The sequence below is a fragment of the Geotrypetes seraphini genome, chromosome 3 (genome assembly GCF_902459505.1).
Source record: "Geotrypetes seraphini chromosome 3, aGeoSer1.1, whole genome shotgun sequence".
NCBI lineage: Eukaryota > Metazoa > Chordata > Amphibia > Gymnophiona > Dermophiidae > Geotrypetes > Geotrypetes seraphini.
In genome coordinates, this window is record NC_047086.1 from 223,630,854 (window position 1) to 223,647,499 (window position 16,646).

A 16,646-nucleotide genomic window follows, 5' to 3' on the forward strand; every position below is an offset into this window, starting at 1 on the left:
TGAGATGTAAATGTATGAACTGAGGACCAAGTAGCATCCTTGCAGATTTCCTCAATGGAAGTGGAGCGGAGGAAAGCTACAGACGCTGCCATAGCTCTTACTTTGTGGCCCGTGACAGAACCTTCCAGTGTCAGGCCCAACTGAACATAACAGAATGAAACGCAAGCAGCAAGCCAATTGGATAGGGTGCGTTTAGATACTGGATGACCCAATTTGTTAGGATCAAAGGACAAAAACAGTTGAGGAGATGATCTGTGAGGTTTAGTGCGTTCAAGATAGTAAGCCAAAGCACGTTTACAGTCCAAGGTATGCAAAGCCTGTTCACCTGGATGAGAATGAGGCTTCGGGAAAAATACAGGTAGGACAATGGACTGATTAAGATGAAAGTCAGACACAACCTTAGGGAGAAACTTTGGATGTGTACGGAGAACCACCTTATCATGGTGAAAAACAGTGAAAGGTGGATCGGCCACTAGTGCATGCAACTCACTAACCCTCCTGGCAGAAGTGAGAGCTATCAGGAAGACCACTTTCCAAGTAAGAAATTTGAAATGTGCTGTGGCCAAAGGTTCAAAAGGAGGCTTCATTAAAGTAGAAAGAACCACATTGAGATCCCAGATCACAGGAGGGGGCTTGAGAGATGGTTTCACATTGAAAAGGCCCCTCATGAACCCAGAAACCAAAGGATGAGCCGAGAGGGGTTTTCCATGAACTGGCTCATGAAAGGCAGTAATGGCACTAAGATGAACTCTGATAAGAAGTAGATTTAAGACCAGAGTCAGACAAGGAAAGAAGATAGTCCAACACCAGTCCCACTGCTAGACATGGGATTATGGTGATGTAAGAAGCACCAGGAAGAAAATCGAGACCACTTCTGTTGATAATACTGAAGCGTGGCCGGTTTCCTGGAAGCATCAATAATAGAACGGACAGGCTGAGAAAGGAGTGAGTGAGCCGAAGTCAGCCCGAGAGATACCAAGCTGTCAGGTGCAGAGACTGTCGATTTGGAGGAAGTTGCCGGAGTCGATGCCGGTGGAACTTCCATAGTGGCACCGAAAAGAATCCGCTGTTGAATTTGGCGATTCTTCAAAGTTCTCTTTTGAAGAGAACTACAGCGGGTGCACGTTTCTGCCCTATGGTCCTGACCCAAACACTGAAGGCACCACTTGTGCGGGTCGGATAAGGAAATAGGGCGTGCACACTGCTGGCACTTTTTATAACCTGGTGAAGGGGGCATGAAGGGAAAAACGGCCGTAGCAAAATCGAAGCCCGAGGCTTCAATGGTGCCAACAGGCCCCGCTGGGGCCGACCGAAAAAAGTAAAAAAAAATAGACTTTTTTAAAAAAAAAAAAGTTTTTATCAAGAAAAGAAATAAAAAAGAAAACGTGAAGAATTTCATGAGAAAAAATACGCGAGCAGGAAGGCGAAAAAAAAGAGTATCCAACAGCCGTTGGAAACACGCGTCTTCTTAGCTCCGCGGAAACTAAGAAACTGGGGACCGCGCGCCTTCGTCGGGCGGGAAGGCACTCGCGCACGCACGGTGCGGCCTAACTAGAACTTTCTAAGTTCTTAGAGTGCAATCACTCTAAAATTGTCCGTACCGGGGCTCCGTCGGTGCCGTCACCCATCAGTCAAGAATATGCTGCCTGCTTGTCCTGGGATAAACAATCATTCCATGTTTACTTGAATTGATTGAAAACTTTGGAAAATTTTCAGGATATAAAATAAACTGGAGTAAATCAGAAGTTCTTCCACTCAATATGAATTGTACAAAAGGTTTGTTTGATTCATTTCCTTTTGTATGGAAAGAAGATGGATTAAAATATTTAGGAATTTGGATAAAAAATACGCTGGAAGACACAATGAAAGAAAATGAAAAATCTTTATTACAGAAGATAACAGAAATGTGTGAGCAATGAAATCCTTTATATTTGCCTTGGTGGGGGAGAGTCCAAACTATTAAAATGATGATTTTGCCTGTGGTTTGTTATCAAATGGGAATGTTACCAATTTTTTTTAAGGGGTCCTTTTATAAAAAGTTAAAGAGTATTCTTATGAAATTTGTTTGGCTGGGTAAAACTCCTAGAATCGCTTTAGTATCTTTACAAAAATCAATTGCGGTGGGTGGGATAAATTTTCCCAATTTTTATAGGTATCATCAAGCCTATATTTTACGTCAGGGTATGTATTGGATCCTCCCAGAGCTCAATGATAATAGCCCAGATTGGTTGTGGTTGGAATGGCAACTCATGTTTCCTCTGCGTTTATGTCATGTTCTTAATTAGTACTAAAATGCCTAGATTGTATAAAGAAAACAGAATATTCATGGATACATGGAAAACCTTGAGATATGTTAGTAATTTATCACCTGTTCCAATTCATAAATTGACAAATCAATCTATATGGCTAAACTCCAAGATTCAAATTGGCGGTTTTAGGGTCATCTGGAAGCACTGGATGATTGCAGGGATATGTATCTTGGATGATGTTATTTCTAATGGTAAACTGCTTGATTTTACACATTTGCAACATAAATTTGGGCTTAATAAATCGCAATATTTTCGATGGTTGCAATTGAAGCAGGCCATTCAGGTTGGGTTCCCTGAATGGCAAAGTCTTAATACTCAATTTAGTTTGGAATTCTCATGCTTTCAGGTAGATTTTCTGGGTCACCAGGATGCGCAGTGTTATAAAACTATTAATGATTTGGGGAAAAAAATACCTAAAAATGGTCTTAGGGATATTTGGAGTATTGAGATTAAGCATCAGATTTCAGCTTCTCAATGGCCACAAATTTGGTCTTGGAGGATAAGATGTACAAGGTCTGCATCTATGAGACAAACATAGATTTTTTTATTGCATAGAGCATTTTGGACCCCAGTTAGGTTACAGAAGTTGAATAGTTCAAAGTCAACTAGATGCTGGCATTGTAATCTTAACATAGGGACTTTAGATCATCTTTTATTTTATTGTCCCTATATTTTAGCCTTTTGGAAGTCTATCTGGGATCAAGTAAACTGTTTACTGGAAAATCATGTAGCACTATGATACGATTCTATTTGGAACAGCTATGACAAAAAAAAGAGTCAGATATCATCAGTTAACAATAAACTTTTATTAATCATGACCGGAATCGCTATTCAACATATCACCAATAATTGGAAGGATTGCAGTAGGCTTAATTTCAACTTTTGGTGGAACTCATTATGTCATATGTTCAAAATGGAAAGATCATTAGCTGTACAGAATGGCAGTTATAAGACATTTATTAAAATATGGGGGCCAATGACATCTTTTTGTGATGATTAGACACCATTTACTTTACTTTATTTTATTGGAAGGGACACCATAAATAATAAAGAGGGGGATGGGGTATTTATTGCATGTAATATAACAATGGAGATGGGGGTGGGGTATAGGGTTATATATATACCTTTTGTTGTTATTCTTCTCAGATATACAAGTGATGTTTTCATGTATAGGTATGGTTTAATTTGTACACTTGTTGAGAGATTAAAAATGAATAAAGAGGAAAAAAAAATATAGCATATACATGTGTGTTTGTTGAATATGTGAGATTTTTTGTGGATCAGTGAACGAACATTGGACCAGTCATCACAAGCACTATAAGTCATTAGGTGCTGTATTATGGTTCCTGAGAACCCTTTTCCTCCCAGTTATATATACTGCTGTTTGTGAGTTGCAATTTTTGTAAAGGTCTTTGGCGACTACAAGGCCTGAAGACAGACCCAGAACCTTAGACCAGTGGTTCCCAACCCTGTCCTGGAAGACCACCAGGCCACTCGGGTTTTCGGGATAGCCCTAATGAATATGCATGGAGCAGATTTGCATGCCTGTCACTTCCATTATATGCAAATCTCTCAGGTAGGTGCTAGGATTGGTTCTGCTGCAGCAAAACTGCAGCAGGATCTAAAACAGACCCAAATGGCATCAGGACCATGGGTCCAGACATTGAAGCAGGAGCAGCCTCAGCTGTCAATTGGGGAAAAATATATAGTCTCCTAGTATGCAGTGGCGTACCTAGCATATGTGACACCCGGGGCCCATCATTTTTTGGGCACTCCCCCCCATCTGTACAAAAAACATGATTTTTAGTAACAAGCCACACGTCACACATGAGTACCTAGGAAAAGGCAGCATCTTACATATGGAGTGAGCAGTACAACATCAATACACCCATTGTAAAACTAAACAAGCCAGACTAGTACAGATCAATCCTACACCGTCAATCCTAACAGAAAACCATGTCTTTCGAACACACAGAACACAGAAAATACCTTCGCCTAGTATGGAATATGTCATCACAAGCTAACTCCTCCCTCTTTTACAAAACTGTAGTGTGGATTTTAGCCACGGTGGTAATAGCTCTGACGCTCATAGAATTCTGAGCATCAGAGCTGCTACCACCACGGCTGGCGCTAAAATACGCTCCACAGTTTTGGAAAAGGGGGGATAAAATAGAAATACATAGACAAAGGTTAAATTGAACCAGCAAGAAGCTGGACTCTGCATATAATGCAACACCATAGAAACAGTGACTGACACATGTGTCCTAAAGCAACAAATAAATAGAAAATTTTTGTTCTACCTTTGTCTTCTCTGGTTTCTGCTTTCCTCATCTTCTTGTTACTCTCTTCCATCCATCCACTGTCTGCCATCTCTTTGCCCCTATATGGCATCTTCTCTCCTTCTATGCCCCTTCTAGAAACTGTATGCCTCCCCCTTCCATCTCTCCTTTCACCCCCTTTGATCTGGCATCTCTCTCCTCCCCTCTCCCACACCTCTCTTCTGCAATCCCTTTCTTCCCTCATTTTCCTTTTCAATTTATTTTCTGTATCCATCTAAATTACGTTCTTATTACCCTCTCATCAATTTCCTTTTTTACTGTCTACCTACAGCTCGTCACCTCTTTCCCTCACCCCCTCCAGTATTTCCATAACTCAATCCTTTTCCCCCATCATGTGCCCTTCTTTTATTTATCCCCTCCTTCCATCCTCTGCCCTCTTCTCTCTCTCTCCCTTCTCTCCACTTCCATCATCTGCCCTCTTCTCTCTCCCCACTTACATCATCTGGCCCTTCTCCCCACTTCTATCATCTGCCCTCTTCTCTCTCCCCCTTCTCTCCACTTCCATCATCTGCCCCTCCTCTCTCTTTCCCCCCACTTCCATCATCTGACCTCTTCTTTCTCCCCCTTCTCTCCACTTCCATCATCTGCCCCTTCTCTCTCTTCCCCCCTCCTTCCATCATCTGCCCTCTTCTTTCTCCCCAATTCCATCATCTGCCCCTTCTCCCCACTTCCATCATCTGCCCCTTCTCTCTCTTTCCCCCACTTCCATCATCTGTCCCCTTCTCTCAATCTCTCCATCCACCACAGGCCCATCTTTCTCCCTCACCTTTCCGATTTTGGCAACAAGATCGGCAAGGCCCCCCCCCCCACAGCACTCAGAGGCATCGGCGCCCCCCCCTCCATGATGGCACTCAGCGGCATCGGCGCCCCCCTGCCCCGCGACATGCTAGCAGTGGTGTACCAAGGGGGGGGGGGAGGTCCGCTCCAGGTGCAGCCTTAGGGGGGGTGCACAGCCGGACAGGTCCGGAAAATTCCTGGGCTGCGATGGCACTGAGCGGCATCGGCGCCTCCCCTCCCCCACGACGGCACTCAGCGGCATCAGCGCCCCCCAGCACTCAAGTTCGGCCTCCTTCTCACGGCATCAGCAGAACTTCAGATCGGCAACAGGTGCTCAGTCAAAAGCTTCCCCTGACTGAACTGCCTGGGCGGAAACAGGAAGCTGAGTCAGGGGAAGCTTTTGACTGAGCACCTTTTGCCAATCTGAAGTTCTGCTGATGCCAGGAGAAGGAGGCAGAACTTGAGTGCTGTCGCGGGGCGCCGATGCCGCTGAGTGCCGTCGCGGGGGGGGGGGGGGAGGCGCCGATGCTGCTCAGTGCCATCACAACCCAGGGATTTTCCGGACCTGTCTGGCTGTGCACCCCCCCTAAGGCTGCACCCGGGGCGGACCGCACCCCCCCCCCCTTGGTACGCCACTGCTAGTATGTCCCACTACATGGCTAGTGTGCATGGGCCTGTGCTATGAACCAGAAGCCAAATGAAGCCTGGGATTCACTAGGCTTCTGTTGCCCCCCGCCTGGCTCTCAGGTGTGGGTTCCCTTTTATCTTTTACCCCCCTCCCCAAGTTGTTTGCTTTGATTTTTTTTCTTGAACTAGCTTTATTTCCTTAACAAAGGAATGACATTAGACCAGGAAGTCCAGCTGGATTTAATTAAAGACTTCCTAGGGATTATCTAAAGCTTCAGCGAGCCCGGAGGGTGGGCAAAAAGGTGTGAGAGGATGAGGACCCATTCTCCTGCAGCAAGGGTTCCATGGAGACTGAGACAAGCCCCTCACCAATTTATTGCTTATGGACAATGACTGGGGGTTGCAGAGATGAGCTCTGAATTCTACCAGGACTGTTAACTGGAAACCAGGGAGCAAGGCTATTAGGCTCTATCAGGCAGTGCAGTCTTAGCTTGCACAGCTGGAAGCTAGGCCAGGGACTAGGTGTGCCAACCCACATAGCCTACCATCTGCTAGATGTAGAGAAAATACTAGAATTTTCCATAGCGTGCCAGCCTTTAAATGGGTGATGCCATCTGCTGGTAGGAAAAGGATACAACCCAATTGTACAGAATGGTACAGCTGGATGCTACGGAATACATTTTTTTGGGGGGATGGTGATGTAGTAAATATAAACCCACCTCCTGCACTGCAACGGCGAGCAATCTCCCAATAAACCAGTCCCAGTGCATAGATGTCTGCACACTTGAAGGAATCAAAGTGCTTCATATTAATTGTCTCATCTAAGACTTCAGGAGCCATGTACCTGAATTGGAGAAAGAAAAAAAAAATGAGCTTCTTTCCTAGAAAGTAACTCTGAAGATCTATACTTACAGGCAGTAGGGAGAAAGTCTTTGTCCCTTATTGCCAATGTACCATAGTAATAAATTCATTACATTAGTGATTTGTATTCCACCATTACCTTGCGGTTCAAGGTGGATTACAGAAGAGGTTTTCTGGACATGCCCAGAGGTGTTACAGAGTAGAACAGGTTGCTTCAGAGGATTGAAATGTTTCATATGGTGTTAGTTAGTCTTCATGGATTTCTTGAATAGCAGGGTTTTTATTTCTTTTCTGAAAGTTTTGTATTCTGGGGTCGCGATTAGTAGATTGGAGAGTTGGTGGTCTATGTTTGCTGCCTGTGTGGCTAGAAGGCAATCATACAGTTTTTTCCATTTGATGTCTCTGATTGGAGGGTATGTGAATGGTGTCTGGGTTCTCCTGTGTCTGGTTGTGGTGGTAGTTTGGATTAGGCGGTTGTTCAAGTAGGCTGGGCTGTCACCATTTATGGATTTAAAGAATAGACAGTAGAATTTAAATAGTATTCTTGCTTGAATTGGGAGCCAGTGTGAGTCGAGGTATGCCTCGGTGATGTGGTCGTGTTTTCTTAGTGGATAGATTAATCTCAGGGCTGTGTTTTGTACTGTTTGTAGTTGTTTTATCATCATTGCAGGGAAGATATAGGATGCTGCAGTAGTCAAGGAGACCTAGGACTAGGGACTGGACCATGAGCTGGAATTGTTTTCTGTCGAATAATTTTCAAACTTGTCTTAGGTTTCTCATGACCGTGATTTCTGTATTGTTTTGTTTATTTGTGGTTGCATCTGTCTATCGTCATTCCCAGAAGTTTAAGAGTGGGTTGAATGGGGTATGTGATTGAGTTTATTACTAGGTATGTTATGGTTGGGGGTTTATTTTTTTCAAGAAGTATGAATTTTGTTTTGTCTGGGTTCAGTTTTAGTTTGTGGTCTTTCATCCAAGTTGCCACTGTTTCTAGAGTTCTGTGTAGTGTGTCTGTCATGGTGGGCATTGGCTGATCAAAAGGAAGGAGAATGGTGATGTCGTCTACATAGCTATAGGAGGTTAAGCCTATTTTGTCTAGGCAGGTGTCGAGGGATGCAATGTAAAGATTGAAGAGTGTTGGGGATAATGGCGATCCTTGGGGTACACCACAGGGGTTGGACCATGGTTCTGATTTTTCTTTGTTTGTCTTTACTCTGTGATCAAAACTCTAATAAGTATTTCATTTTTTGAGCTCTTCCTTAGTATAACTGTAAAATTCACAAAACCCCCCAAAGCTGGAGATGCACTGCCATTTGGCACTTATGGCCTCTTTTACAAAGCCGCACAGAAACAGCCCCGAAGCCCTCTAATTCTCTATGGTCTTCGGAGCCGCTAGCGCAGCTTTGTAAAAGAGGCCGTTAGTCTGCCAGAAAAGGAGGCAGGGGCATGCCAGAATAGGTTTTTGGTGCAAACTAGACCAAAGTTTGAATTTCATTTGCATACTGTGATTCCCTGCTAGAAGTATCCTGCGTACCGTTTAGTTCCAACCCTTTGATTTGGCGCAATATCAATAGTGTCTGTGACAGAATCATGACGCACAGCAAGTCCAAGGTCAGCAATAGCACACGTGCCATTCTTCTTCACTAGGATGTTCTTAGATTTCAGATCTCTGTGTGCAATTCCAGGTTTTCCTGTAAGAGACCATCAATTGATTGCTTGGGATTTTATGCTGTGAGATTTTTTCCCAGTAGTGTTAGGTATGAATGATGACAAATTGATAAAGGTATTAGAATGGAATTAAGCATACTAATATTTAGGCAATATATTTAATCACTGATATAGTCATTTCATCTCATCCCTTAATTTACATAGATTAACACAAGGCTCATTTATAGCTTCCAGAAACCTGACAATATTGTGATAGTTACAAGCCAGCTTTATCCAGACATTAAATCCTATGAAAGCAGTTCTAAAAATTATCAGGACAGTCTTATGATCCCATATATGGAAGTCTCTTAGCCAATTTTCACTTGAAGATGTAAAGATGGAAGAAGGTGGCTTTTAAAATCCACAAATCTAAAGACCACCATAAAATGTATTCAAATCATTGTTAACCTCATAGTTCCTTCTTACCTTGAGTACCAACAATCTCCATATGCAGGTGTGCAAGCCCACTGGCTGCAGATAAGGCTAGTTTAATCATCCCCTCAATAGCTACAGTGTACCGATTGAGGTAATCAAAAAGTGAGCCATGCTCATGATAATCAGAGACAAGCCACAGTTGAGTCCAGGTACCATTATCTGCAGCAAAAGACACACATGAGGTTAACAGCAGACAATGATCAAAGAGCTACTTTTGAATACAAAGAGTAAAGGCAGAGAATCAAAAATTCCTCCAAGACCTCCTTGCCAGGGAACAAGTGCATTGAGCAGGTACACTCTTTCCATATTTCCCTCCCCTCAGTAACTGTACATGGTGTGCGCGTTTCTTCCCAGCTGAGTACATACCACCCCTCTCACGTTCTATGTATTATCAACCTCAGCAAGCCTCTCTTCTTTCCTTCCTACCCAGTTGCTGTCTCTCAGGGTCCAACAAAGGTTGAAAATGTGACTGTCTTCCCTCCAGACACTGCCTGAAGTTCTAATTTGCTGTTGGGCTACAACAGGAAGCCAAAGATGATACTTATCATGAAAATATGAAAATCTACTTGTCTAGTAAATGGTTTTTGTTAAATCCTAGGCAAAAGATGTTCCCTGCTCAAGTGCCACAGACAAATGCTATAGCTGTTGTATAGCAGACAAATAGGGTTCCACTTAGCAGCAGTGCTGAAGGAAAGGTGTGCCCAGTGGTACAAATCCCCCAGAGGGAGTAATAAGTTCACCATACAGTAGGTCAATGAACTTAACCCTGGACTGAAAATTGACTTATGAGTAAAGTCAGTTGTAAAGATAAAGACACCCCTGCTTCACAAAGAAAAGGGCAAATTTTGTAAAACTTTAGCACAAATTGATTCTTAAATAAAAGATTGTACAGGATAACAAAATTCTTACCATAAGCAAAGCAACACAAAGTAGGCATTTTTACCTTTATTATCTGCTGCAATGAATCCCAGAATATTTTCATGCCGTAACATGACTGTCTGATAAATCTCTGCTTCCCTAAACCAAGAGCGTTCCTCACGCGAAGAGAATATCTTCACTGCCACATCACCTCCTCGCCATCGGCCACGCCACACCTCTCCAAAGCGCCCCTTGCCAATAATCTCTTGCAGGACAATGGTTCTTGCTACAGTTCTCTGAACAAAGAGGGGCAATCCTGAAAAATAATTTAGATCTGAAATTTAGGGCTAAAATAGCTTTACGATTTCAATATCTATATGGGAATATAATTATATTTGAAATGTCTGACAACAATATAACTAAATGAAAACAACATTAATGATTAGAAGAAAATCCATGCAAAATGTACGTAATCTTTTTTCTTGTAGATGTGTCTAGTGGTCCTGAAACGATAGGGTTCTGTATCTCAACTCGCAAGTTGCTTAGAGAAAATTGTTAATCATATTTTCAATTCCACCTCCTGCCCCCTCCGTTTGTACAAAAGCAATCAAAGTATAACTGGAAGGAGGGAAACGGGGAGGAATCCCTGACACTACAATTCTGTTCTGCACTGTAACATAGTAGCCAACATTATAATAGTAGCAACATGGATAACAGTAGCAACATGGATGACAGAGCACAAATTAAAACTTAACCCTGACAAAACAAACTTCATCCTCCTAGAAACAACAAAACTCCAACCTTAACAAATCTAGTAATAAGCTCGATCTCATACCCAATTCAACCCACACTAAAACTTCTGGGTGTAATAATTGACAGAGGCTGTACCATGCAACCACAAATCAACAACGTAATAAAAGCATCGTTCGTGACCATGAGAAATCTAAGACAAGTCCGAAAATTCTTCGACAGGAAGCAATTCCTACTTTTAGTACAATCTCTTATTCTTGGACTAATAGACTACTTCAACATACTATACCTCCCATGCCCAGCGACCATGATAAAACAATTACAAACAATACAAAATACAGCCCTGAGACTCGTCTACTCACTGAAAAAATATGACCATATCACAGTCATACCATGACTCACACTGGCTTCCAATACAAGCAAGAGTACACTTCAAATTCTACTGCCTACTTTTCAAGGCTATTAACGGAGAAAGTCCAAACTACTGGAATAACCGACTAACTCAATCCTCTTCAACCAGGCACAGGAGAACCCACTCACTATTCATACACCCATCATCCAAAAATGTCAAATGAAAAAAACTATATGACAACCTAATAGCCTACAAAGCAGCTAAACTGGACAAACAAATCACCATTCTGTTATCATCAACCACAGACTAAAAAACCTTCAAGAAAGATATTAAAACCATACTCTTCAAAAAATACATAAAACCCATCTAGCACGACCAGTCCCTACCCAATCCCCTCCAACCCTCTCTATATCCTTAATACACTCCAATGTGCTTCTAACTACCCAACAAAATCTAAAATGCTTCTAATTTACCCAACATTTATCACCTTAAGATCTCGACAACTCTTTGGTACTTCTTAAGTAAATATTATGACATCGCTTATGTTATTCCTGCAAACTTTTAATGTAATTCTTGATAACTTTGATGTAATCTGCCTTAAACCACAAGGCATTGGCGGAATAGAAATCACTAATGTAAAGTAATAACATTCAAAACTTGTGAAACCAGCACTACTCATGTAGAGAGCTTGTAGCAGAGACTTAAACCAGTCTGCATGGTCTTGAGGATTTTCCAATGCATTATTTCTCTTTTTTTTTCTCCTCTCAGATCCGAGACAGAGAATTCTTCAAATCCAGACTGATCTTAAGGCAGGCAAAATCCATTCACAGGGCAGAGCTTCAGGAACACTAGACATATCTATAAGAAAGATTACCAAGGTAAGAACATAACCCTTTTTTCTAGTACAATGTGTCTAGTGGTCCTGAAACAATAGCGACGTACCAAAGCAATCCCCAGAGTCTAGAGCGGGCACAATTTATATCACTGAGCGGCCTGGTGTCCCAAGAAATCTGCCTGAAAGCATAAGATTTCCAGACTATATTGATTAAGGTTTTTCCATTCAGGGAACCCCTCCTGAATAGCCTGCTTCAGCTGCAACCATTTAAAGCTTTGTGATTCGTTAAGACCATATTTATGTTGCAACTGTGAAAAATCAAGCAGTTTACCATTTAAAATAACATCACCTAAAATCCGTATACCTGCAATAATCCAATGCTTCCATACAATTTTAAATCCGCCAATTTGAATATTGGAGTTTAGCCATAAAGATTGATTTGTTGATTTGTGTATTGGGTTAGGAGTTAAATTACTAACATAACGCAACGTTTTCCATGTATCCATCAATATTCTGTTCTCTTTATATTTTCTAGGCATCTTGACACTGAGAACATGAGATAAATTTATAGGAAATATGAGTCGCCTTGACATATGATACTATTTTATTTGGAACTACTATGAGAGCAAGGAGTCAAATTTCGTCAAATAACAACAAACTTTTATTTATTTTGACTGGAGTAGCAATACAGCAAATAACATACAATTGGAAAAAGTATGACAGGTTAAATTACAATTTCTGGTGGAATTCTGTATGTCATATATACAAAATGGAACTCACAATAGCAACACAAAAAGGTTATTTTAGTAAATTTCAGAAAATCTGGGGACCATTAACATATTTTTGTAATGAATGATTAACTTTTCCCATGATAAGATACTTGATTAGGGGGGAAATGGGTGGGCTTTACTTGTTGTTATTTCATAATACATGATTATTTGAATAGTTTCATAATAATGATACTTCTATGTATTATTGGGTAGGGAGGGAGGGGAGGGGAAGTTATTCTATTCAATAAGAATAATTTATATATTAGATTTCTTATATAATATTTAAAATATTACAGAATATTAATTTGTAATGAAATGTTATACTTAATGATATATGAGAGTTAATCAAGTGTGTATCTTTAAGTTCATATGAGTTTAACTGCTACACTTGTTGTAACATGCAAAAATGAATAAAGAATTTAAAAAAAAAGGAAACATGAGTCGCCATTCCAAATACAATCAATATGTTTTCCATGAGCTCTGGGATACCTAATACATACCCTGGCGTAAAATATAGGCTTGATGATACCTATAAAAGTTTGGAAAATTTACCCCACCCTCCGCAATTGGTTTTTGTAAAGATACTAAAGCAATTCTAGTATTTTACCCAGCCAAACAAATTTTGTAAGAATACCATTTAACTTTTTATAAAAGGACCCTTGAAAAAAAAACTGGTATCATACTCATTTGATAACATACCACAGGCAATATCATCATTTTAATAGTTTGGACTCTCCCCCACCAAGAAAGATGTAAAGGATTCTATTGCTCACACATCTGTTACTTTTTTAATAAAAAATTTTTCATTATCCTACATTGTGTCTTCCAGTGTATTTTTAATCCTAATACCTAAATATTTTAATCCATCTTCTTTCCATACAAATGAGAATGAATCAAATAAGCCTTTAGTACAATGCACATTAAGTGGAAGAATTTCTGACTTGCTCCAATTTATCTTAATGATTCCAAGCATTTTGTTTGCTTTCCTTGAGGCTGTGGCGCATTGTGCCAATGCCTTCAGTGTTGTGTCCACCATTACTCCCAGGTCTCTTTCAAGGTTACTTACCCCCAGCAGTGATCCCCCCATTTTGTAGCTGAACATCGGGTTCTTTTTTCCTACATGCATGACCTTACACTTCCCTATGTTAAAGCTCATTTGCCACTTTTTGGCCCACTCTTCCAGTGTCGTCAGATCCTTTTGGAGATTTTCGCAGTCTTCCGTTGTTTCAACCCTGCTGTATAGTTTGGTGTCGTCTGCAAATTTAATGATCTCGCATTTTGTTCCCGCCTCCAGGTCATTTATAAATATATTGAAAAGGAGCGGTCCCAACACCGACCCCTCCGGCACCCCGCTCGTGACCCATTTCCAATCTGAATAGTGACCTTTCAGAAAACAGAGGGTTGGAGTGAAGGGTCACTTTTCAGATTGGAAATGAGTCACGAGCGGGGTGCCGCAGGGGTCGGTGTTGGGACCGCTCCTTTTCAATCCTATATAATAAAAGGCTAACTCGCGCATGCGCACTCCTATTTGCGTGCTTCCATGATCCATAGGTCCGTGGCCGGCAACAGTGTGCTTACTACGGCCACACGCGAGGCAGAGAAATTTTAAAACGCGGCACTCCCTGCTCTCCAGCAATGGCATTTTCTGCATGGCGGTTACCCCAGATTAAAAAAGAGACTACGGCGGTGGAGATAATAGGGGAAGCCGAAGAACCCAGCTGTTTGCAACGGCCCCGCACTCTGAATGGCTCCCTTGCTGGGGGTTTTCGTGGTGGCGGCTCCTCTTGCGTCCGGCCGCAGCTTTGGACAGAGGGGCAGCATTTTCGTGGGAGCCGGCCTTCGGAGAGGCTTGCAACGCGGGGACGGATGCGAGAGGGGCTGCTGCTGGAAGGGCTTTGGTAAAGGAGCTAGCCAGACCGCGCACTCACAGTCTGGCTGTCGGTGACGGCTCCTCAATCTCGCCTCTGCAGTCGGGCGGTGAGGGAGGCGGGGAAGGCAGCCGCTGCTCCCGGAATCCACTGTTGTTGCCGTTGCCGCCGCCACCTCCTCAACGGCCTAGGTGCGCAGCGTGGGGAGCGGGGCCCGGCGACGGATGCAGCAGTAGTGGCAGCTCAGGGGGGTGGTGATGGCGGCGATTCCTCCCGTGCGGGGAGTCTCTGGGTAGGTTCAGGGATGTGCGGGTATGTTCACTAATCACCCATACCCCTAAACTCACACGCAGCCGACCAGCACGGAAGTCCCGCCCCGACCGGCTCCTCCAGGCCAATGACGCTCACAGGCCTAAGTCGGCCGGCCAAATCAACGGATCCGATGCAGCAAAAATGGCCGATCCCCTAGCAAGTAGCCTGCATGCCACTCCCGAAGCTGTAACTCAGGTTATTTCAGTGAAAGTGTGAAGGGGAAAAGGTGGAGAGAGGAAGGGAGAGATAGAAAGCAGAGAAGCTGCAGAAATCTCTCTCTCTATCAATTTCTCTATCATTAAACAACTTTCAAGATAGAAAGCAGGGAAGCTGCAGAATTTTATGACTTTTATTATGATTTAAAAATCCAGAACTTTACTTAAGTCTTTTCTTTGCAGTTTCCAAGTATCTGATCATTTTAAATGGATTATTTTAAAGTTTCCTTTTCAGTAGCGAAAGGGGGCCAGGGAGTGAACTTGCTTTGCTTTGAGGAGAGGGGTGTGCTGGGGGCAGGGAGCAATCTTTATTTGCTTTGGGGAGGATATAGAAGGGGGCCATAGAGAAAGACAAAGAAAGGCAGGCAGGTGGCCATGGAGAGATAAAGCCAGACAGCGCACAAGAACTAAAGACAGTGGGCAGGGAGAGAGACAGAAAGAAAGAAAGACAGACAGACAGGGGGCCAGATGGAGAGAGACAGACAGAAAAAAAGACCGACAGAGGGAAGGAAAGAGACAGAAAGAAAGAAAGAGACAGGGGCAGGGAGAGAGACAGAAAGAAAGGAAGAAAGAGACAGGGGCAGGGAGAGACACAGAAAGAAAGACAGACAGACAGACATATATTCTAGCACCCGTTAATGTAACGGGCTTAAACACTAGTATATTTATAAATGACCTGGAGGCGGGAACAAAATGTGAGGTCATTAAATTTGCAGACAACACCAAACTATACAGCAGGGTTGAAACAACGGAAGACTGTGAAAATCTCCAAAAGGATCTGACGACACTGGAAGAGTGGGCCAAAAAGTGACAAATGAGCTTTAACATAGGGAAGTGTAAGGTCATGCATGTAGGAAAAAAGAACCCGATGTTCAGCTACAAAATGGGGGGATCACTGCTGGGGGTAAGTAACCTTGAAAGAGACCTGGGAGTAATAGTGGACACAACACTGAAGGCATCGGCACAATGCGCCACAGCCTCAAGGAAAGCAAACAAAATGCTTGGAATCATTAAGAAGGGCATCACGGCCAAGACGAAGGAAGTCATCTTGCCACTTTATCGCGCAATGGTGCGCCCACATCTGGAGTACTGTGTCCAGTATTGGTCACCGCACCTCAAGAAAGACATGGCAGTACTCGAGGGAGTCCAGAGAAGAGCAACTAAACTGATAAAGGGTATGGAAAACCTCTCATATACTGACAGGCTAAAAAAGCTGGGGCTATTCTCCCTTGAGAAGCGGAGACTTAGAGGAGACATGATAGAAACCTTCAAGATCCTGAAGGGCATAGAAAAAGTGGACAGGGACAGATTTTTCAGATTATGGGGAAGCACAAGTACAAGGGGGCACTCGGAGAAATTGAAAGGGGACAGGTTTAGAACAAACGCTAGGAAGTACTTTTTCACCCAGAGGGTGGTGGATATGTGGAACGCACTTCCAGAAGCTGTGATAGGCCAGAACAAGTTACATGGCTTCAAAGAAGGTTCCCTAGAGAACAAGGGAATTGAGGGGTACAGATAAGGATTAAGGATAGGGATAGGAGTAGAGATAGGTTATAAAAATAGTCAAGGTCCACTGCTCAGGCAATGGGCCTGATGGGCCGCCGTGGGAGCGGGCCGCTGGGCGCGATGGA

At 42.8% G+C, this 16,646-nt stretch overlaps 1 protein-coding gene across 2 annotated transcripts in view; it reads right to left on the minus strand.

The window, feature by feature from the left end:
• ACVR1B (activin A receptor type 1B) overlaps nt 1–16,646 on the minus strand; it is a 142,230-nt gene that overhangs the window by 38,757 nt on the left and 86,827 nt on the right. For both annotated transcript variants that reach the window (XM_033938064.1, XM_033938065.1), the window contains exons 4-7: nt 9,999–10,229; nt 9,047–9,214; nt 8,448–8,604; nt 6,772–6,896 (exon numbers count right to left, since the gene is read on the minus strand). In XM_033938064.1, coding sequence (XP_033793955.1) covers nt 6,772–6,896; nt 8,448–8,604; nt 9,047–9,214; nt 9,999–10,229 — 681 coding nt within the window. The remainder of the gene's footprint in view (nt 1–6,771; nt 6,897–8,447; nt 8,605–9,046; nt 9,215–9,998; nt 10,230–16,646) is intronic.